The sequence below is a fragment of the Cynoglossus semilaevis genome, chromosome Z, assembly GCF_000523025.1.
Source record: "Cynoglossus semilaevis isolate Cse_v1.0 chromosome Z, Cse_v1.0, whole genome shotgun sequence".
In the NCBI taxonomy this organism is placed as follows: Eukaryota; Metazoa; Chordata; class Actinopteri; order Pleuronectiformes; family Cynoglossidae; genus Cynoglossus; species Cynoglossus semilaevis.
In genome coordinates, this window is record NC_024328.1 from 12,031,128 (window position 1) to 12,055,792 (window position 24,665).

The following is a 24,665-nucleotide window of genomic DNA, read 5'->3' on the forward strand; positions in this document are numbered from 1 at the left end:
TATACAAAAATCCTAAATATATACATAAAACAAGTTATCGATCGTCAGCACACTGGACAGCGTTATCAAATAATAACATATAGAAATATTCTAATATATTTCCAAACAAGTATTTACAACAAATTATAATATTTTTAACATCCTTATATTAACATTACACTACTCTGAATCCCTCACAACAGTGACCTTAGATCGTTAACCATTGTATGACTGTAATCTGTTCTTATTCTCTTAAACTTATTTATTACAGGTTCTATTACACAGCAAATATGTATGTTTACTTTATTTGAAGACGTTTTATTTGAAAGCTGTCATATGACGCAGTGTATGTGTTCTCGTTAAACTATTAATTTGTATTTGATTGTTCATGCTTAGTGTGTCGCTTTGACGTTTGTTTGTTTTTTTACATACAGGCATAGCTGTGCACTGATACCGACAGTGTGGTGAAATACGCTCATATTTTTGTATATATATTTAAACTTTATGTATATATAGTCAGGATTTTTGTATATATATTCAGACTCTTTGTATATATAATCAGGTTTCTGTATATACATTCAAGATTTTTGCATATATATTCAGACTTTCTGCACAAAGTCTGAATATATATACTGAAATTCCAGGCATATTTGACCACACCTCCCTTATCAGGGCGGAGCTACGCCTGCTTCCACCGCGGGCAAGGCTCCTGTATCTTTTGCCCACGTAGCAGGGCGTCAAAAGTATTTTTAAAAATAACAGCAATGCGAGGCAAGCCGCTTCGATATAAACGTCTTTATTCATTCACTCTTAAACCAGCCACTAGGGTACACGGAATGTGTTATAGTGCCGGTCCCAAGCCCGGATAATTAGTGAGGGTTGCGTCAGGAAGGGCATCCGTGTAAAACCTTTGCCAAATCAAAGAATGCAAATTAAAACGTTTTCAATACCGGATCGGCTACTGTTGGTCAGAGACAGAGTCAGAGACAGAGAAGAAGAGGAGGGCGTTTGGTTAGGAGAAAAAGAGAAAAGATGAAGAATAGAAGTGTTAGTCTGAAGTTTGGAACTTTGAATGTAGGTACAATGACAGGGAAAAGTAGAGAAATAGCTGATGTGATGGAGAGAAGAAGAGTAGATATTTTGTGTGTGCAGGAGACCAGGTGGAAGGGCAGTAAGGCTAGAAACATTGGAGGAGGCTACAAACTGTTTTATCATGGTTCAGATGGGAAGAGAAATAGAGTAGGGGTGATCCTAAAGGAAGAATATGTAAGAAATGTGGTGGAGGTGAAACAAGAGTCAGACAGGTTGATGTGTGTAAAGGTAGAAATAGAAGGAATGATGATTAATGTTGTTAGCAGTTATGCCCCATAGGTGGGCTGTGAGTTGGAAGAAAAGGAGGCTGGAAGGAGCTGGATTGGATGATAGATGGTATCCCCAGGGGAGAGAGAGTGGTGATTGGAGCAGACTTTGATGGTCATGTAGGGGAAGGGAACAGAGGAGAAGTGATGGGCAGGTTTGGTGTTAGGGAGATAAACTTAGAAGGACAGGCAGTGGTAGAGAATGGAAATGGCTGTGGTAAACACCTATTTCCAAAAAAAAAGAGGAACACAGGGTGACTTACAAGAGTGGAGGCAGCTCCATGCAGATAGATTATATTCTATGTAGAAGAGGTAATCTGAGGGTGATTGGAGACTGTAAGGTGGTGACAGGTGAGAGTGTAGCCAAACAACATCGCATAGTAGTGTGCAAGATGATGATGGAGGTGAAAAAAAGGAAGAGAGTGAAGACAGAATAGAAGATCAAGTGGTGGAAATGAAGGAAAGAGATATGTCATACCAAAACAAACCATCCCCCGCTTTAATTAGAGGACAAGGGGAACTCTGGTTTATTTTAAAACAAACAGCTCTGATGTTCAAGGTCCACTTCATTGACTCATTTATCTTCTTCCACCTAATTCTTTTTAAGGAGGGAGAGTTGGAGCCAATGCAGCAGTCGTAACAGGAGGTTGGGTACAAAGTGAACAGTTCTCTAGTCCATCATATAGAGAAAAAAAAACAACCATTCACTGACAGACTCATATCTATGGTCAATTAAGAGCAGGGATCTCAAACTCCCAACCCACAGTTCTTTTCCGGCTGGTAATCCCCTCAAATCCAGCCCGCAATTAGATTTAATGTAAACAATTATATAATTCTGCTTTTGAATATTTTTTTTTCATTAAAAGATTTGACTAATTTGCACTGTTTTATAAACTAGTATTCATAGGATTAAACTAAAAACTTTTTTCTAAAAGGTCAGGGTTATTTATTGAATAGAACATCGATAACTGCTCTGTGCCACAAGTGAAATAATAGTGCCAGCAAAGGACTGTGAGAGGAAGCAACAGTGCCTGGATTGAACTGCTGATCGTCTTTCTGTCAGGCAAGAGTGCTTGCCACATCCCACTTTGTGGCCTACAATACTAGTAATAGTAGTACTACAATAGTAGTTTTCAAAGTAAATATACCCAACCAGAGTACTAAATACTCTTTAGTCTCTTGCAACTTGTGTAGAATTCTCAAAATGTCAAAAGAGTTTGTCGTGTTAGATTCAATGTCCTGTTTTAAGACATCAGATCCTCTTTCAATAAAGTTTAATATGGCAACAAGTCAATGATAATGAACTGAACCTCACCAGTTCAATCTGGAGTCTCAGAATCAGCTCATCTTTCTCCCTCAGTTGCTGCAGCAGGACTTCCTCTCTGCTGGGATCCTAGACGTGAGACAGAAGACAAGAGTGAAACACGAATGAAAAAAGGACACAGCAGACAGCAGCCATTTATCTGAGGTGCAAGAGTCACACCACAGCAATACATTTAGCCCATGAGAATTAGTGTGTGTGTATGTGGTTGCTAGTACTTTGTTTGTTAGCAGAGGCTTTATCTGTCTTTATGATTGTATTTGTTGCTGATACAGGTGTAATGAAGTTATCATGTGAAATTGGCTGCAGGGTTGTGATCTTCTCTTCTGTCTCCATCTATGTAATAAACTTAAGAATGTCCGACAAATGTGCAAACCCTCAGGACAAAGCACTTTAATACGACTTTTTGTTGTCAGACACATTGCAGCGACAAAGAAGAAAAAGTGCCACAATGACAGAAGAGGAAAGAGAATAATGCTCATTATTTCCATGTTATTGCACCTCTCAAAATGCCAGGTGCAGAGCTAACAGCAAAAATATGAGATATAATAAATTGTTTAAAGGTATCTACAATTAGAATGATTATGATCTATGCATGTTTATGTTTATGACTATAACTCAGCTGGGAATGTGATTTTGTTGTTACATTATCTTACATTATCTTACAATCTTATTCATTGCACGATTCATATAAATGATTAGACATGAAGTCTGTTTATAAGCACTGGTAATGAAAAAGACACATGTACATGTACATTCATGTACATCTGCCAACTGTCAGGAGTTTCAAAAGCCTCCAACGGGGTTGCCACAGAATCTTATGTTTCACAAATATATCAAAACAACGAACTGGCAGTACTAATTAAAAACACTGGATCAAACAGGGGGGGGAGGCAGTAAGTAGACGAGAGGAAAGAGAAAGGAGAGAATGAGTGAAGGAGATAATATGCATCGAAAACTCTTCAAGGACATTAAACAGGTGACACAGACGGTAGGATAACAGGAGGATAATGAGGGGGCAGTGGGAAAAAAAGGGGGCGCAGTGATGGAGAAGTGGAGAAGGACAGAGAGGGCCTGAGGAGCCTTCTAACTAAAAGATGGACAGAGTCAGACGGAAACCACAGACTACGGGGAACCATATCGTTACAACACTGTCCTTTAAATGACCTGTCAATGCAACAAGATACAGCCAACCTATCACTCTTTCTTAACTCACATCAAAAGAGAGAAGAGTGCGTTTGTGAGCAAGAGGGAGGGTGTTCAGTTATTGCCGGCCCCTGTGACAGTCACTGTAACATTGTGATGCCCTGAATACTCAATTGTCACAGAAAATAGGGCCTATTCTGCTGACAGCAGCGGAGGAGAAGCTTTTCAGACAGCTTGACAATTTGGTGGCATCATGTAACGACCAACCTGGGTTATAAAAAAAAAATAACCAAAGATATGCAAGGTTTCTGAAATTACTGTGACAGCAGGAGTGGGGCCAGAGGCTTTCAAATGCACTCACCTAACACCTGCAAGATAACAAAACAACAGTCCTAGGCAGAGAACACTGAAGCTATTCAGACAAAAACAGGATGAATAGAAATAAACCAGCTGCATTGGGCCTTCACAGGAAGGATTTTTGTATTGATAGGTTATAATACTCTTTGTCCCCGCCGCTGCACATAGGTCGACGTGAACCCCACCAAATTACAAATATGAGATTTTAATGGAGTTGAAAAATAACTAGCACGCTGTGAAAAGTGCTACATTAGTCAGTCTCTAAAATTAATCTCAAACAAACAGGATGGATGCAAGTTCCAAATGGGCTGCTGGGCTAAAACAGCACAGTGTGTGTGCCTCTGTGCCCCGTCTGTTCATGTATGACACCACATATATCAGAGCTGTTGTGCTTTAATGTTCCTTTAAGGCTTATTACCAAATCTGTTAAGATGTTATTCTTAATCTCCTTGCTAATCATGTTGCTACAAAAATTATACTTATACTTAAATAAAATCTATAGCATGATAGTTCATTGAAGCCTTATTTAAATAATGACAAAAAGAGAGAGAGAGCAGATTCGGCTCTTTGGCAGAAAGAATTTATGTCAAGGTATAGTTAAGTTTGTAAAAAAAATGTAATTATTCACAATGCATTTTAAATCATGGTCAGCACCATGTATACAGTATATCCCATAATTCCAAAGTTCATCAAGTTATCACAACATCAAGAGTCAACAGGTGTGAAGCACATACATCTACCTGCTGTTATTTGTCTCTATGTTCCAGCAACATACAGAAAAATGTATTTTTCAACAATTATGTTTACGCTAAATAATTAACTGTGACTAATTACCGTATTAAATAATAATGATAAACCGTTTCCAACCATAATTACAATCACAATTCATCGTGATTTATCTTGATTAATCTCATTATTGTATTATTATTGTTGTATTGTATTAATCTTATACTCTTTATCTTTATCAAGTAAAAGGTTTATATTCATATAGATGCCAGTAAAGGTAGTCATAAGCTGTCAGGAAAGAACAAGTCATATGTCAATCAGGTCATGTCCAATACTTTTTTTTTTGGTGTTTTTTTGGTTTAATTCCAGGCAGCTGGACATGCTCATACAGTCTGTGATGACCCATGATCATTACAAATGTACGCTGGACCAAATATATTCAGATCGATATATGCATTCCAGGATCACATTACTTCCTAAAATCATTTAAGATGAGAGAAACATTACCATATCTAAAACTATTTTGGGAAAATCAGATTTGAGTTTGCTGAAAGAGGTGCCACAGCGAGCATTAAATTGCCCATCAGGTGGTCTTCTGAGCAATTTCTAAAGGCAGAATGAAATGGAAGGGGTTGAGAAAGAAAAGTGGGGAATTTATTTGTAATGTGATTGGAATGGCCTCAGCAGAGACAAATCTGATCAAATCACCGGAGTGCATCTGCTTTATGTGATTTCGTACAGAAGCTGGGGCCACACTTTGTTTGCGATCAGATTCTAAATGAGGCTGGTAGCGAGGATGATTAATCACTGTTTTTAGTAAGCCAATTATATACAATTTGTTAACTAAATAAATAATAAAATGTGAATGATTTTACTCTCTGTTATTCCTAATACTTCAGTTCACTCCACATGTTGCATTTCTCTCTAAATTGGTCAAGAGGAAGTGAGAAATAACAGCTAACAGAGGCAAGGTGCCAAACATCTACATGTACATTTCTATTTCTATATGACAGGTGTTAGTGACCTAACTTAGACTTAGAAAACTCAAACCTCTGGGATATAGCATATTACAGAGCTTGACTATTACAATATTTCTACCAACTCCATAATTTGATAAATTGATGAATTAATTTCTTCTTTTTTTCCATTAAATACTGTACATGTACCTCAGTAAATTAAGTATCACAAAGAAAGAACTTGAGGGCATGAAGACCTTTATAAGCCCTGCCATTTGTATGATTATAATGTGCATGGACACTCCAATGTGCATCTGACAATCTCACCGAGTGAGCCCACACCTAAGGACACGCTCTGACTGCCATAATGGCATTAATGACATGATATTTATGCAGAAAAAATGTGTCACTGCTCCATCAAGACCATCTAAAAACATTCCTGTAACCTCTGGCTCTCGTCCATACGAGTTAACCCAGCCGTCAGAAAGAAAATAGTACATGGCTATTATATGACTCAGCAATTCTGAAAACACAATCAAATATACAGAATGTGGATGGACACATCCGGTACATTTCCCACTAGCAACTTAAGGCATTATATATAAGGTGAAGGACACAGTGTTTCTGGTGAAAGCAGCAACCATAGACTCTGTAGGTACTCTGTTTGTTCTACAGTAAGTTGAGTAGACAGGAAAGCTGACAGTTGGAATAGAGCCAGTTTGGTCAACTTTCAAACTTGTCCTGTAATATTTACACAGACTCAAGAGAAACACGACATCACATCTATCCACTTCTGAAAACACAGACTTCCTCTGCATCTGAGTTTATGTTGATAAAGCTGCACTTTTCGCATTTCTAACAGTTAAAAAAAAATGCATCTATTCATTCATTCATCCGTTGCTGCTTAATTTTTTCAGGGTTGTTAAGGGGCTGCAAGCCATCTTATCAGTCATAGGGGTATGGCAGGATGGTCAATTTGCCAGTCCAACACTTAGCCACATATACATACAATACTTTTTTTTTTTTTTCAACATGAGTCCCAGCATCAACCATCGCATACTGTATATGCATAATTTGTAGGTCATGGCTACTGACGTACTTAATGATGTTACAAATGCTGGCTTTTGAACCTGTCTCCATATTTATTATTATTATTGGGCTGTAATAATGCACTGTAATGATGGTTACCATTGATTTAAAACGCCACTGTTTCCTGTTGCATATTTTAATCTAGTTTTGTTGAGTGATATAGAAATCCTGAGCTTGAGGCTTTTGTGTCAAACATACTGCCCGTGGGCCAAAACCGGCCCGCTTCATGAATTTTAAAAATACAAAGGCATACTTCATGTTCAGGAATTGTTTTGTAAAATTATTTCATTCTAACTATTTAAATATATATATATATATATATTAACACATGTAATTGAGATACATCTAATATACTTGTACTTTTTTCCATGAAAGTAAAGGGGAAAAACATGGTTGTTGGTTGGTTATTGTTATTTGTAGGTATTTATGTTGGTATTGTAATGGTCCGGCCCACTAGACATCTAATTTGTTGTATAAAAATTAAAGCACAATCTAACAAACAGGATTAAGTGTTATTCAAGTCTAGTCTTTCTAATAGTTCAATGTTATGGTCATTTGGCCGAAACAAAGATTAATAAAGTTTTTAAGCGAATGGCCTAAGTTTTTTACTAAATTTGCCAACTTTTACTATCCTATAGTTTTAAAAGTTAGCCTGTGTAATCACAATTAAGCACTGTCACATATGCTCCACAGAAACATTAATTATAGCATAGGAGATTAAATATTAGATGACAACAGTCCAAACCAAGCACTGCTCCCTGGGCGCTGACCAAGGCTGCCCACTGTTCACTTTGGTGATGGGTTAAATGCAGAGGTTAAATTTCGTTGTGCATGGTGTGCTGTGCTGTGCTGTGTCACAATGACAAATAAAGATAAGTTTAAGTTTAACCCTTTGATGCATGACCCATGATATACTGAGTTAAAAAATGTTACTAAGTGTTTTTATGTGTTTTTAGACATAAAAATAAGAACTGATTTGGTTCTGTTTTTATACAATTGACACAATTATTTTGCAGTTGCAAAGGCTGACCACTGTATGGCCGTGTTGGGTGATTCTCAGGTGTCCACTGGAGAGGCTTATATGCAACACTGCCATCAAAACCTATTCTTTATCATAGAAAATTACATTTTAATAGCTGTCCACTGTAGTGACCGTCATGCATGAAAGGGATAATTCTAACAGTCAAGCTTCAAATGTAATCTCTGAGTTGGATTATTTGTGTTTGCTGAGAGAATTAAGTCTCCTTTGAAACTAAGTGCTGCTGACAAGGATTTTAATCTGTTCATATGCCTCATGGAACAATTTATAATATAAATGTTTAGAAACTGCTTCATCAACTAAAATGATGCCAGGGTTCAAAGCTGAATGATGTGTCCTTGCAAACACTCAGCGTCATTTGTTTATTGTTCAGTCCAAGTCTTCTCCGTGGACAAGAACAAATTGTTATTATCAAAGGATTTAAATCAAATGTGCCAACAGGAAGTAGCGGCTAAAGAATAGCAAACTTTCAAAAACTCCACTCTTTCACACACAGAGAAAGTGTATGGACTAAAGGTTATCTGAAATGGGAGAAGAGAAATGAAAAGAAGTGCAGCTGAGACGCGCCAAGTTTGTTGACAATGTCACAGAGACTTTGTTTTTTGTTGTTTGTTTATTCTTCTACTTTCAGAACTGCTGTCCTAATGCTAATGCAAAACTGTTCTCTTTGAAGATTATTAATTTATTAATTTGCAGCACTTAACATTATAATATAATTTCCCCAAGAAGTCCCCCGTGCCTGCCAAATTAACAGTGACTGTACAAACCATAGACCTTGTTTTGGAAGCATCCATCTTGAAAAACATACATACAACATAAAGCAACTACAGTACGTATCAAAAGTATAAGATTTCATATTTTTGTCCGTGAGAAGACAGTAGAAATACTTTAACTGGGGCAAAATCTTATTTAAAAAAAGTCACATGCTCTGGGTCTGGATTAAACTAGGACGTACTGACTCTGCAGCCTCTCAGGTGGTTATTCAGACTATTTTTATACCCACTGAGTCGTTTTCTGGAGTGCCAGGACAAATTATCTTCTTCTCCCCGCCTCGCTCCACCCTCTGAGTCTCATTTTCTTTTTTCTTGTCCTTCATTTTTTCCTCCACTCCCTCAACCCTTGACTTCTTTTTGTCTGTTCTTTATACAAGTCTCCACTATGCCATACAATTTCTTTTTCTCATGCCAACTGACTTATATAACAATCTGTTCTGTTAAGATCGGTGAGATCGAAAGAAAGAAAGAAAGAAAGAAAGAGAGAAAGAAAGAAAAGGGCTGTTGCTCTTTATTCTTCATGTGCTCAAAACGATGGCTGCGCAATTAAGGACAAATTGAGTTTTGATGATGATTAGGTTTTTCTACTCTAATCAAAGTAGTAATTACAATTACTACAAAGCATACTTGTGGACCTTGAACAAGTTTTTGTGTCTATAAAAACCTGTAAAAGACCTTTAACACATTTCCCACAACATCCTACTGCACGGACATCATGACACTTGTTTTCATAGTGAGTTGCTTCGCTAAATCAACAACTCCTTCTAATCAACCTGTTTCCTTTTCTGTATTTATGGTTTTCCCCCCACCTTCTTACTCTACTTACAGGTTATGCGGGTAAGCTAGTCGTCATTCAGGGGAAAGGGTGCCCCTGTTTTGCATTATCAGACAAGCTGTCAATTTTAAACACCAGACAACAGTCATAATTGGGCTTGGGACACAAGCTCAGGCTTGATCACCCTGTAGCTGGCCGTCTTTGATGAGGGTGTCTAGTGTTGAAACACTCAATGACTCAAAGGTGCACTACTGATGATGTGTCCCAAAAATGCATGCCCTTCCAATGACTGTTACATACAGTGAAATATGTAGTTAGTATGAAAAAGGCTTGGGCACCCCTGATCATTTTCAAAATTTTCCTTTATGGATCATTGGTTGTTCTGAACAGCAATTCCAATTAAATATTTCATATAGCAACAATTAAATATATCATATAGCAAACAAACACAGTGATATTTAAGAAGTGAAATGAAGTTTATAGGATTTACAGAAAGTGTGCAATAATTACATTAAACAAAAGTAGGCAGGTGCATAAGTTTGGGCACCCCAACAGAAAAATTACATCAATATTTAGTAGATCCTCCTTTTGCAGAAATAACAGCCTGTAAACGCTTTCTATAGCTTCCAATGAGGATCTGAATTCTGGTTGTTTGACCACTCTTCTTTACAAAACATCTCCAGTTCAGTCAGGTTTGATGGTTTCTGAGCATGGACAGCCCGCTTTAAAACAGACCACAGATTTTCAATGATATTCAGGTCTGGGGACTGAGATGGCCATTCCAGAACGTTGTACTTGTTCCTCTGCATGAATGCTTTGCTAGAATTTGAGCAGTGTTTAGGGTCGTTGTCTTGTTGAAGTATCCAGCCCTGGCGCAACTTCAACTCACTGATTCTTGAACATTGTTCGCAATAATTTGCTGATACTGACTGGAATTCATGCGACCTTCAACTTTAACAAGATTGCCAGTACCTGCACTGGCCACACAGCCCCACAGCATGATGGAACCACCACCAAATTTAACTGTGGGTAGCAAGTGTTTGTCTTGGAATGCTGTGTTTTTCTTCCGCCATGCGTACCGCCCCTTGTTATGTCCAAATAACTGAATTTTAGTTTCATCAGTCCACAGCACCTTATTCCAAAATGAAGCTGGCTTGTCCAAATGTGCTTTAGCATACCTCAAGCGATACCTGATGCACAGTGACACCATATGCAGCAAGATCTTTGGAGCTGGTCTGTGGGTTGAGCTTGACTGTTCTCACCATCCTTTGCCTCTGCTTATCTGAGATATTTCTTGGCCTGTCACTATGGGCCTTAACTAGAACTGTGCCTGTGGTCTTCCATTTCCCCACTATGTTCCTCACAGTGGAAACTGACAGCTGAAATCTCTGAGCTAGCTTTTTGTATCCTTCCCCTAAACCATGATGTTGAACAATCTTTGTTTTCAGGTCTTTGACAGTTGTTTTGAGGCTCCCATGTTGCCAGTCTTCAGAGAAGATGCGAAGGGGAGAACAACTTGCAACTGGCCACCTTAAATACCCTTTCTCATGATTGGCTTCACCCGTGTATGTACGTCAAGGGTCAATGTGCTTACCAAACAAATTTTATGTTCCAATAATTAGTGCTAAAGGTATTCAAAACAATAAAACAACAAGGGTGCCCAAATTTATGCACCTGCCTACTTTTGTTTAAGTAATTATTGCACACTTTCTGTAAATCCTATAAACTTCATTTCACTTCTTAAATATCACTGTGTTTGTTTGCTATATGATATATTTAATTGAAATTGCTGTTCTGAACAACCAATGATACATAAAGGAAAATCTTGAAAATGATCAGGGTTGCCCAAACTTTTTCATACCACTGTATCTCTCACGTCACTCCTATAAACCTCATGGCAAAACCACCTATTGGCACGCCCCGTGTTTTATGAATCTACTCTTCTCCTGAAATATTCTTTATGTAAATACAAGAATGTAGTTTCACTCCTGCTGCCACTCCCTCTAAAAGACCTCATACCTGATTAAGTCAAGAAATATTTGGTATTTTTTAGAATTATTTTTTAGAATTTCTTTGTTTTGGTTTCAACTTCAACAGTGCATCAAAACCCAGACATATCTGTTACTGGCAGGGAATTGTGTTTAGGTGGCAGCTGCCGCTTGTTTTTCAAAAAGAGAGGCATTGTCTTAAATTGATGAATAAATACCAAAATTAATTTTGAGAGAAGAAAAGATCTGAAAATAAATCTGATTTGTAAAAATTCTCCTATTGTAAAACCTTTCTTTACAAAAGTAAGTGAATAAAACAGGCTTCTGTGTTTGTGCCACAGCGCAATTGGCCAACACTGTGTGATGTATTGCAAGGTTTGTTTTGAAGTTGTGTTTATGTTTTAAGAAGCTTTTACTCTTCAGTGCATCCACCAAAGTGAAGTTAGGGGCGAGACACAATATTAAATTTTGACTTTCAATGTGGTTCAATAAAAAACCACTGCAGGCAGTTAAGAAGTTTCACAAAGTTCGCCACCAAACAACCAAAGAAAAACTCTGTTGCCAAATAAATAATCCCAAGAAATAAATATCTCTTTATAAATATATAAACACACACCCTCACAAACGTCCTGCAAAGAGTGATATATCAGATCCAGATTCCACAGCTGTGATGGAACGGTTTGACAAAAGAGATCCGTGGTCCATCAAGATAAGCGAAACACTTTGCTCCCCTCTCATCCAACCCTCTTTTGTATTTTGATCACATTCTCGTCCTTTTTTCTTACTCTTTCCTTTACCCCAGATGCCTGGCCTTCTACTCTGTTCTCCACATTTCCCCTGATTTCATCTCTTTGGTTCATTAGAAGGTGAAGTGGAGAAAAGGTTGGTAATTGTTCTGAAACTCTTAAGGAGACACAGATTGAAGGGAAATTTCATTTTATATTCCAGATGAAAGACTGCAGCTGAACTACATACAAAGTTTATGCTTCAATATATATACTTTTTTTTTTGTGAACAACTTCTCATTGTGAGACAGCACACCACTGCACACAACAAAATGTGACCTCTGCTTTTAACCCATCACCAAAGTGAACAGAGGGCAGCTTTAAGGGCCCCGGGAGCAGTGTGTGGGCATGGTGCCATGCTCAGAGCACCTCAGTGGTAACTTGGCAGCTTGTGGACTCGAACCTGAAGCCTATGATTGATATTAAGAGCTAGCTAAAACCTTTTTAATTAGCTCATGTAGAATTCTATTGCAAAAAGATTGAAGCCAATTCACTCACTTGATGTAGTCCCACCTCCACCTTGAAGTCATTTGTCCTTCCAACAGCACACCTCACTACTGTTGTACTATGCTCATACATGTCCTGCACCAAACTAACATACTTCTCTGTCATTCCTGACTTCCTCATACAAAACCACAATTCCTCTCTTGGCACTTTGTTATATGCCTTTTCTAAATCTACAAATACACAATGTAGCTCCTTCTGACCTTCTCTGTACTTCTCTATCAGCATCCTCAAGGCAAATATTGCATCTGTGGTACTCTTCCTAGGCATGAAACCATACTGTTGTTCACAAATCTCCACTTCCTGCTTCAAACTAGCTTCAACTACTCTTCCCCAAATCTTCATTGTATGGCTCATCAACTTTATCCCTCTGTAGTTGTTACAACTCTGTGCATCACCCTTCTTATGAATTGGCACCAGAACACTGTTCCTCCACTCATCAGGCATCTTGTCAGTCTCTAAAATTCTGTTAAACAACCCAGTCAGGAACTTTACCGCCACTTCTCCTAAGCACTTCCATACTTCCATTCCTACTAGTCTCTGGCTCCTCGTTTCTACTTTCCCTTTCATTTTCCTCATTTAACAACTCCTCAAAGTATTCCTTTCATCTTCTCAGCACACTTTCCTCACTTGTGATTACGTTCCCCTCTCTGTCCTTAATCAACCTCACCTGCTGCACATCTTTTCCCAGCTGATTTCTCTTTCTTGCCAATCTATACAACTCATTTTCTCCTTCCTTTGTTTCCAGACTCTCGTACAACTCCTCATATGCCTTTTGTTTAGCCCTGGCCACTTCCCTCTTCACCTTCCTTGTCCTCTCTTTGTACTCCAGTCTGTTCTCTTCTGTTCTGTCACTGTCCCATCTCTTCTTCGCTAATCTCTTTCTCTGCACACTCTCCTGGATCTCCTCATTCCACCACCAGGTCTCTTTGTCCTCCTTTCTCTGCCCAGAGGACATACCTAGCACCTTCCTACCTGTCTCCCTAATCACTGCAGCTGTAGTCTCCCAATCATCTGGGAATATCTCAACACTACCCAGAACTGCCTTTACTTCCTTCCTGAAGTCTTCACAACATGTCTCTTTCCTTAGTTTCCACCACTTGATCCTCTGCTCTGTCTTCACTCTCTTCCTTTTTGTCACCTCCATCGTCATTTTACACACTACCATCCGATGTTGTTTGGCTACACTCTCACCTGCCACCACCTTACAGTCTCTAATCTCCCTCAGATTACATCTTCTACATAGAATATAATCTATCTGTGTGGACCTGCCTCCACTCTTGTAAGTCACCCTATGTTCCTCTTTCTTTTGGAAATATGTGTTTACCACAGCCATTTCCATTCTCTTTGCAAAATCTACCACTGCCTGTCCTTCTACGTTTCTCTCCCTAACACCAAACCTGCCTATCACTTCCTCATCTCCTCTGTTCCCTTCCCCTACATGACCATTTAGGTCTGCTCCAATCACCAGTCTCTCTCTCCTGGGGATACTCTCTACCATCCAATCTAGCTCCTTCCAGAACTTCTCCTTTTCTTCCAACTCACAGCCCACCTGTGGGGCATAACCACTAACAACATTAATCATCTCTCCTTCTACTTCTACCTTCACACACATCAACCTGTCTGACTCTCTTTTCACCTCTACCACATTTCTTACATATTCTTCCTTTAGGATCACCCCTACTCCATTTCTCTTCCCATCTGAACCATGATAAAACAGTTTGTAGCCTCCTCCAATGTTGCTAGCCTTGCTGCCCTTCCACCTGGTCTCCTGTCAAAATGTCTACTCTTCTTCTCTCCATCACATCAGCTAGTTCTCTACCTTTACCCTGTCATTGTACCTACATTCAGAGTTCCAAACTTCAGACCAACACTTCTATTTTTCATCTTTTCTCTTTTTCTCCTAACCAACGCCCTCCTCTTCTCCTCTGTCTTTGACCAACAGTAGCCCAATTTCCATCAGTGCCCTGTAGATCAACGGCACTGTTGGCAGTCGTTGTTAACCCGGGCCTCGACCGATCCGGTATGGAAATTGGGTTAGTGATTTGCATATTTGATTTGGCTTAAAGTTTTACGCCGGATGCCCTTCCTGACGCAACCCTCACCATTTATCGGGGCTTGGGACCAGCACTATAAAACACTGATTCGTGTACCCTAGTGGCTGGTTTAAAACACTGAATACACAATGCATTGAAAAATGTTATGTTGATTTCTGGTATAGTTTCAATTTGAGGCTGAGCTATGAAGAATCTATTGTGGGTTACCTTGAATGGTAGTGATTTTTCACTGCAAGGGCTGATGGGTAGAGACTGCAGGCTGCTGGCGGGACTTGTCTCTGTGCTCTTTAAAAAAAAAAGGAAGATGGATATAAGATTAACCTTAGGTCTGTGATCTCTTATGTAAAGACTAAATGGCTAAAATGGCTAAAAGTGGTGAAGGTAAATGTAAATGTCACAGGTTGTGGCATGTCAATTTTTTTTTTTTAACAAAACTTTTACTTTACTTTTACTTACTTACATAAATAAATAAATAAATAAACTTCAGGGTTTTTTTCCGTAAAATTAATTCCCAGACAACCACATGAAACTTTGTACCACTTCTCATCTGCCTGCTTTTTTCTCCAAAAAATACTGGAAATAACAATTTACGCACTGTCTATAAAGACCTTTTAGTGGAGACCAAAAGCTTTTAGGAAAGATATAAAATAAGGTACTATTTAAACCAGTGCAGCCTAAATGGCCTAATTACAATACCAGAAGAGCACTTCTAGCATATATTCTGTATATCCATAGATTACCATACATTTTAAGACAACAAAGGAATGCCTTTGTTCTATCTTTTATTCTCTACAATCTGTCTGCAGATTTGTTGCCTACTATTCATTTCAGACAGGTGTCTTGTGGGCAGAGACGGAACCCACACACATGCACTTCAGCCATGCACACACGCAGAGCATTTGGTATTTAACATGGATCCATAAGATCCCACAAGGTGCAGTCAAACAGAAACAGACAGAAAAGTCCTGCGCCAGCCTGTTATGGGACAGATGGTGGACCAAAAAAAGCAAAAAAGTTATGTCTGCAGACAGAACTGCTGAGGCAGTATGTTTAAAGGATATGATGTGACATTTTAATATGCATGTCAAGGAAACCATTTGTTAGGCTCCTGATATTAAATAAATATATTCATTATTGCACTTTGTTTGTTAAAGGCTGTGCTAACTGTACAATGATAGGATAGGTGGACTAGCTGTAGGTCAGACTTGGTTTTGTTTCATTTATTTTTCAGACATGGCAGCAGTCATTACGACCTGTCCTCCCCACCATCATTTCTGTTTGCACTTCACCTCTGAGTGACTTTTAAATTGATTGTTGTACGACTCTGTCTCTTAAGTGAGGGGGGGACTTAACACTCGCAATCAAGATGTGCTTAAAATTATTAAAGAGTATGAGGACATTGCTGTTCTAGAAGGGGTAAAAATATTGCTTCTCTTTGCAAAGCAGTATTTTAATGGTTTTTCAGTTTGGCTGACCTTCTAATGACACACGCTTCCCCATCAGAATTATAGGTGAGCAGTTGTCTCGGGCCCACAATGTGTAAATCAATGCCTTTCCCCAAGAACAGAGGCAGGCGCACACTCACTAACCTCCAAAACTCACGCACGCACGCACACTCCAATACACATTCCCTTAAGGTCACCATGTTCCACAGGCCTGAAACACAAAACTGTCCTCACAATTAGACGTGGATCAGTGAAAAAGCATTTAGATTTAAGAATGGGTGAAACTGCCTCACAGCTCTGGACTTAATGACTTTGGATGATGAATGGGCCCAGAAAGAAAAGATGGTTTTCTAGTATGATGCACCTCTTTAATCATATTCACACATCACTTGGATGAAGAAATCTTCTCTACTCTAAGTTCAGTTGTACAGTATGACAACTCTTGTCTGTCACTGACATTTGGGTTTTTTATTGCCAGGCAGGATTATTAACACTGTATATTGTCATGGCATTTCGAGTAAATTATCTGGCAAACAAAGTATAAAAAACATTACCCCACAAACTCTACGTGTGTGTGTGTGTTCTCGGACCTTTCATTAAAAGTTCAATCAATCAAAAATATACAGTGTAAATATATATATAGACGTGTTACACAACTGCATGTGTTTACATGAAATGATATTTCATTTCTAACCAAAAACAAATCAAAAGAATAAGTAATATAGTCCACGTCCACAAAAGCTGTGTATCCAAATTTTCTCAGATGACTGACAGCTGTTGTTCTTTGTAAAACAAGATTGAGCAGCCTCAAGGTGAGCATCACACTATGCGATATATGGCTGACACAGACAAATGAAGATAATTTTGTTTGGAAATATTGTTATTAGTAATATTGTAAACGTTGACAGTGGCATTTCAGAATGTTTCCCTGGGAAAGGCACGGGTTAAATAAATGGCGATAGAGAAAATTATAAAAACGAGTTAGAGCAGCATTCATAGCTGGTTACTATAACACTGACATGGACAACGGTCTATAAACACAAGGTAAAGTTGACTTGTTGATTGTTGGGCTGCAATCAATCATTACTGAGTAGTGTGTTAATTATTGTTGACAAACTCAATTTTCAAAAAATTATGTTTATTAAAAACCTTTTTAATACTAAATTATTACCTATAATAAAGTGAGAAACGATGCTAATTATACTGACAGACAAGAATGACAAACAAAAATATGTGCCTCTTAGCAAAAGATTTAAGTGAAATTACTCCTGCCTAACACATAATAACCAACTTGGTGGAATTAACAGTGAAAAAGACGAGAGAGGAGAGGATAAAAGAGAAGAGGGAAGGGGAGAGGAGAAGAGATGACAGTCATAGAAAAGAGTGGCAAAGACATGATAAGCAGGGACAGAAGAGAGAAAACAGGATTAAATGTGAAGAGGAAAAATAAGAAGAAGAGAAGAAGAAAGGATAGGAGAAGAAAGACAAGAGAAGTTAAAAAAAACATAAATAAAACATAACATTTTTGGTTTCAAACCTTGAGGATTGAGAAAAGGGAATGCCAAACATACAGACAAGGCCAATTTTTTCAGATGTAACTGCAGAATGGATTAAATTCTGCTGATAAGATGTAAAAAAGATGCAAATTTATTGACACAACAGGGCGAGCAAAGAGGCCAAAGTTTCTCTTTGATATTCATATTTCCTACCACCCTGCAGAAAATATCTGTCTGCCGTAGCTGTCTGCTGCAACACCTTTTGCCTCTGCACCACCCACTACTCTTGTTTACTATTTCATAGTTCACGTCTCACATGTCTCCTAAGGTCCTTAGAGAAACAGAGATGAGCAGGGGAAAAAAAGGAAGTCACACAAAGCGTGTCTGCGGACAGGTATCACAGACAGCTCTCAGCTTTTATCTTATTTTAGAGGCACTATTGCTGGGATGTTAGGGCAGGTCTGGTCAGCCATTCACATCTTTTTTTTTGCTCTACAGGGGTGAGCACATCACACACATGCAAAGACACACTGTGTATTTGTGAATTAGTTACCTCTGTGTGCTGTAGGAAGAACTGAAACATTTGCTAATGGATGTTCTTCCAGCTTACTTTCCATAGTTTATGGCAATAGTCCCACCTGTCTTGGTCATCTAATCGTGCTACACATTTTCCATACACTTTGACAAAGGCCATTAGTAGATATTGTATATGAACAGTTGTGCTCCGAAACAGAACAAATACAATAAATGCCAACCCTAAAAGTTTCCACTTAAGTACAGTATCGAAGCTGTGCTTACAAAACTTTGTAAGCACACATTTGTTAATCCCTTATAGCCATTTTCCAAAAGACTGGTATTGACTGTTAACTTGGAATTCACACACTTGTTTGTGTGTTTTGTCATCATGAATGGAAATCTGCCCTGATCCAGACTCTCTGCAAATTGCAATTAGCACAAATAAAGCATGCAGGCCACGTTCACACCAACTTCTTTTCTTAAACAGTCCAAATTAGGAAGCTTTTAATATAATTGCTTTCTATTTGGACTGCATAGTAAAAACCATGGCATTGTGTGACTAGTGTGCACATGACTGTGTAAAGTGGCCACTAAGATACTTCATTGATTATAACCTGTTAGTTAAAGTTATTGCATTGTCTGTCCTTGTCGATATTGGTTGTAATTTCATTGTTGTGGACATATTTACATATTGATGCCCTTATTTTTTTTTAAAAGTGTGCTGATGTACTCAAGTGTGTTAGTGCGTATAAAAAGCACCGAGAACCTCGCAGCTCTGTCTTGCAAAAGTAGACTTTGATTAAATAACAAAACAAAGTAGATTAGAGGAATGTTTTAAAAGGCAGAAAAACAGCATCTCTGCGATGATTTCGTGCGGCTGAAATTGAGTTGATTCTTCTTCTTCTTTTTCTTTCGGCTTTGTCCCTTTTTTTTTCAGGGGTTGCCACAGCAAATCATTGATTTCCATCTCTCCCTGTTCTCTGTATCTTCTACTCTGACTCCAACTATCTGCATATCCTCCCTCACTGTATCCATATATATCCTCTTTGGCCTTCCTCTCTTTCTCCTACCTGGTAGCTCCATCTCTAACATTCTTCTACCAATGTATCCACTGTCCCTCCTCTGCACATGTCCAAACCATCTCAATATGGCTTCTCTGGCTTTTTCTCCAAACCTTCCTGTCTGTGTTGTCCCTCTAATGACCTCATTCCTGATCCTGTCCATCCTTGTCACTCCTAAAGAGAATCTTAGCATCTTTAACTCTGCCACCTCCAGGTCTGCCTCCTGTCTTCTGGCTATTGCTACTGTCTCTAAACCATACATCATGGCTGGTCTCACCACCGTCCTGTAATCCTTTCCCTTTACCTTAGCTGACACTCTTCTATCACAGATCACTCCTGACACTCTTCACCAGCTGTTCCATCCTGCCTGTACTCTATTCTTCACCTCTCTTCCACAGTCTCTGCTGAAATTGAGTTGAATAGAACGTGGAAAGGAAGAATTTTGTCGGTAGAGTGTGGTGCTGCTCTGGCTTCATTTTAATTGTTACATACAGCACAATATTATCACAGGATAGTTAAAAACAATGCAAGTAGTTCTCTACTTATTTACTTTGTCACTGCAAAGAGCCATATATTATATGATATACCATGACATCATATATGTTATATATATATGTATTTATTTATATTTTGCATTTATTAGTGTAGCTCAAAAAGGGAAGAAGACAAATTGTATTTTAATATTAATGCTAATATAGCAACTATGGAGCTTACTGGATCTGTTGACATTTAAATTTCTGATAATCGGATATTTCTTATAAAAGTGAATCACAGTAAATGTTCTTCTTTTCTTGATACGACTGTAAATATTTCTCTCCAAGAAATATCACTCTAACATGACATTTTGAATTTATATATAGACTGTTCCATGGTTATAGATAATGGGTACATTATGGAGCTACATTTACAATAAGTTCATTAAACTGGCATTTAAAAATAACATAATGTTCCAACTCTGGAACAAATATTTTGCTGCTATAAATAAAAAATAACCAACCACACACTGACTCTGCTGGTGCTGCTTTTTGTTTTACACACAGCGCTTCATGAAGCAGCAGGATATTTGGGACATTTGGATAATATATGATATGCACAAACCTCCAATATCTGTCCAAAGGTTTTAAACCACTGGATTTCAACCACAGATTATTTGATTTTTAAATGCAACAGCTCATCCCCATGGCTTTCGTGGGAACCTACCTCCTGCAGTGTTCGCCTCAGTCTTAAAAGCAGGGTTTTGACAGCAGTGCAGTCCTGCTGCATCAGTCTGAGTGGAAGAGCCTCCAGCCCAGGGAGTAAAGACTCCTCTTCTTTTCCTACACCCATTGCTAAGCCCCAGTCAGTTGGCAGCAGGCTGGTTAGATGGCTTGGCTCCCTAGAGGAAGAGCAGAGTTTGATATGATGTTGTTATGAGTTGGTGTGAAATGTGATCATTGACCCATCAACACTGCTGACACTGTGCCCCACAGGTAACCAGCATAATCCCATTCTTGCTTTTGTAAATTAATTTCAGGGTACTATCAAGAAATCAGATGATCTTGAATATCCCAATAAATGTCCTACATCTGTGTGACTTTACATAGTCACACATCTAAAAACCTAGAATAAACCCGAGATAATTATTGTGAGACTGGTCAGATGTGTTTAGCTCATCCAGCTTTAATCAGTGTTTTGAACGACAGAAACTTCTGCTAAGACAAAGTAAGCCAGTTGATGTAATCCTTGCAAAATGACTGGAAGCCATAGATGATAACAGATTCACAAACACATGCACACACTGACAAGTCTATCAGGCTACAACTCCAGGATATGGCACATGTTAATAAAAGTGTTTGGCGATCTCGTTTCATGTTCAGTAAAATACATTACTGCAGGCATGGAAAACCCGTGACTCGGGAGCTGCATGCGGCTCTTTGCCCAGGTGGGATGGGGGGGCACACATGAACATGATATAGATAGTATATCATAGATAGATTAGATAGATAGATTAGATAGATGGATAGATAGATAGATAGATAGATGGATGGATGGATGGATGGATGGGTGGATGGATGGATGGATGGATGGATAGATAGAGATATAGTAGATAGATAGATAGATAGATAGAAAGATAGATAGATAGATAGATAGATGGATGGATGGATGGATGGATAGATAGAGATATAGTAGATAAATAGATAGATAGATAGATAGATAGAAAGATAGATAGATAGATAGATAGATCAGATCATATATGATATATGACTCTTTGCAGTAATACAGTATGAATTGTGGCACTTAGCCTCTGACGGGTTGGCCACCCTTGCATTATAGGATATATCTGTGATCTTGTTTTTAACAGACTGGTGGCTTAGTGGTTAAGGAAGCGAAGTTGGGTCCAGAAGGTTGCAGGTTTGAATCCACCAGCTGCCAAATTACCACTGAGGTGATCTGAGCATGGCACTGTCCCCACACACTGCTGGTGCTAAAAAAAGCTGCCCACTGTTCACTTTGGTGAAGGTTTGGTAGAAGTCACATTTGTTGTGTGTTACAACGACAAGGAGTTTACTTTCCTTCCCTTTTATATTCCAGTGTATTTGAGACTAGTCTCAGGTGCTGCCTGCAGCCTTTTGTTACGACAACCATGGAGGGAATATTGCTGTTCTTTTCTCAAGTTTTTTTTTCTTTTTTCGCCGTCGTACATCTTTCTGATTTTGGTTGTTACTGTAGTCCTGCACAGTGGCTGGTATGACGGGTCATTGGACACGGTTCTCAACACCTCTGTTAACCGATCGTCGTCCACTGTGTTTATGGGCCTGCAGTTCAAAGCTATCCATTTGGCTAGAACATTCGCCAGCCTGTCGGTCGCAGACTTGCTCATACACGGGGTGTTCTCCTCGAGTTTAGATTGGCGGGGAGCTTTGCTATGGCTCGCTAAATTGCTAACATGTTCACTGCTAACGTCAGCTGTGGCTGCACTGGCGACTGAGTGCTTTGCATTGATGTGGGATGTTGCTTCGGTGGTAAGCAAATTCCTTCTTACAATGAAGGCATATCACTCTACCTTTATTGATGGTGCCATCGGGATGTTTTTGAAATGTAATTTTCCCATTTATTAGATGGACAACTATCATACGCTCCTCCCTTTTCACGTCTCCTCACCGCTCTTTACTCTGTCCCCCCAAGCGCAATAGGAGCCTATCAGTTTATGCTAAACAAGCATAAACACAATGACAGCCAATCAATGTCCATTTCAGGTGTGACTGACCATTGTTTTCCACCCCAACAACTCGAGCACAAGAAGCCTACACATAAAAAAACAGATTTTATAAAAAACGAAATGCAATTTGCATACAGCAACCAAGCACAATGGGATCCTATTAGTTTCTGCTAAACAATCCCAAACACAATGACAGCCAATCAATGTCCACTTCAGGTGTGACTGACCATTGTTTTCCACCCCAACAACTCGAGCACAAGAAGCCTACACATAAAAAAACAGATTTTATAAAAAACGAAATGCAATTTGCATACAGCAACAGTAAAGTTAGAGATTAAAAATTAGATTACTGCGATTAAACAACATAACACGTGAAATGTGTCTGTAATTAATTAATCAGATTAAAACAACAAAAACATTAAAATGCTTGTGTAGGAACACATGCACGCACAAACATAATTACATTAATAGATGAAAGAAGCCAAAGCACCCAAGTTCATCCTCTAATCCAGTGTCTCCGCATCATTATCAGCTCAAAAGGACAGTTTAAAGTCGAGAGCATTGAATCATTATAGCCCAGCATAGTTTTGTATTTTGTATTACTCCATGTCCACAATTATTCCCTGGCATAAACAACACTGCCTCTGTGTTTATGCATGATGCAGATTTTATGATTGTTGGCGTGAGCTCTGCATATCATATATATATATACAGTATATATATATATATACATATATATATATATATATATATATATATATGTGTGTGTATATATATTATTTTTTTATTAACCAAGCCCAGACCATGTGATAAACATAGATGGAAAACAATCTCTCTAGAAGTTGAAATCTATCATTTTTAGTTTATAAACCAAAGTAGATTTGCAACCCCACTACACTGTCGTTTGTCAGTGGTGCAGTGTTGTGAGGTTTGCTTTAGACTTCGACCTAAACAACAAAGGGTTCTTAACCAATAGTGGGGTTTTAACTGTCCCAGTCCATTAAACATTGAACAGGCCTTTGGAGCAGCAGCAGTCTTTGGTCTCTGGTGCATGGCCTCTGCTCCTGTTGAATCGATGCCACGGCAGAGCACACATACTGGGAGGAACTTTTATTAGGAGTCAGGGTTGCTCAGTGTCACAGCATCCTTCATCTTTCCCTGCCTCCTAGCTGCCTCTGAAACTCAATCCAAGCATGACTACCAACACTGACCTTATCAATAAAACTGTCTTCTTCATAGTCACTCATTGCTCAGAGCCCCGCATTACTTCTTCTATCAATCTGAGAGTTTCGGTTTTACCGGCAGCGTGCGTTTAACTGCCTGTAACGTAAGACTAATTTATATTCCACAGGATGTGTTTAAACAGTCTCAAAGCAAAGACCAAACTCTCCGTCTCTGTGTGTAGTTATAACTGATTTGGAATTTGCTGCGTGAGTGATCTTTTAATTTGGCTTCATGTGTCTTATCACCACACACAAAATGTCAAATTAGTGGGAAAACAATTTCAACAGCTTATCGTTTATTATTTCTCAAATTTTTATTTCATGGTTAACCTTGGCCTCGGGTGATTAGTGGTTGACAGTTGAATTTCATTAAGTACTTCTTTTTACACTGCAATGATAATACAAGGACATAAAGTCTCTGCCAAAGAGTTATGACTATGTTAATGGCACACAGTTTGTCAGTATTCATTTTTGTTTCTTTTTTAGTTTTATTTAAATGCTGGCTATTGTGAAAACAGTAACAGTTTGACGCTTTGACACAGACAATTTGTTTTGATTTGGACAGAAATTGCTGTCTGTTAAAGTTTAAGAAAATAAAAGAGTATTTTGCTGCTTGATGTCTTCACTTCAGGTCCCCATAAACCACACACCATTAAATTGTCCTGCTGAGCTTTGGTAGGTATATACTTCAACACTGCCTTTCAGTTTATTTTAAGTCGGTTACATATTTATAAATGTTTCTGGTTTGCACTTTAAATGTTAGTTTTTACTTCCAATGTTCCAATGTTTTCTTTTTCGTTTTGCTGGATAAATATTGTATTGTAATTCCATTACCTAATACTACTCATTATTTTTAATAAGATGTGTAGGGA

General features: G+C 38.5%; 1 protein-coding gene across 3 annotated transcripts in view; it reads right to left on the bottom strand.

Annotated features, from left to right (window-relative positions):
- ccser1 (coiled-coil serine-rich protein 1) overlaps positions 1 to 24,665 on the bottom strand; it is a 158,525-nt gene that overhangs the window by 73,379 nt on the left and 60,481 nt on the right. For 2 of the 3 annotated variants that reach the window (XM_008336317.3, XM_008336318.3), the window contains 3 exons: positions 20,572 to 20,746; positions 15,061 to 15,138; positions 2,653 to 2,730 (listed from right to left, as the gene is read on the bottom strand). In XM_008336317.3, coding sequence (XP_008334539.1) covers positions 2,653 to 2,730; positions 15,061 to 15,138; positions 20,572 to 20,746 — 331 coding nt within the window. The remainder of the gene's footprint in view (positions 1 to 2,652; positions 2,731 to 15,060; positions 15,139 to 20,571; positions 20,747 to 24,665) is intronic. The other variant, XM_017043139.2, reaches the window with a different exon arrangement.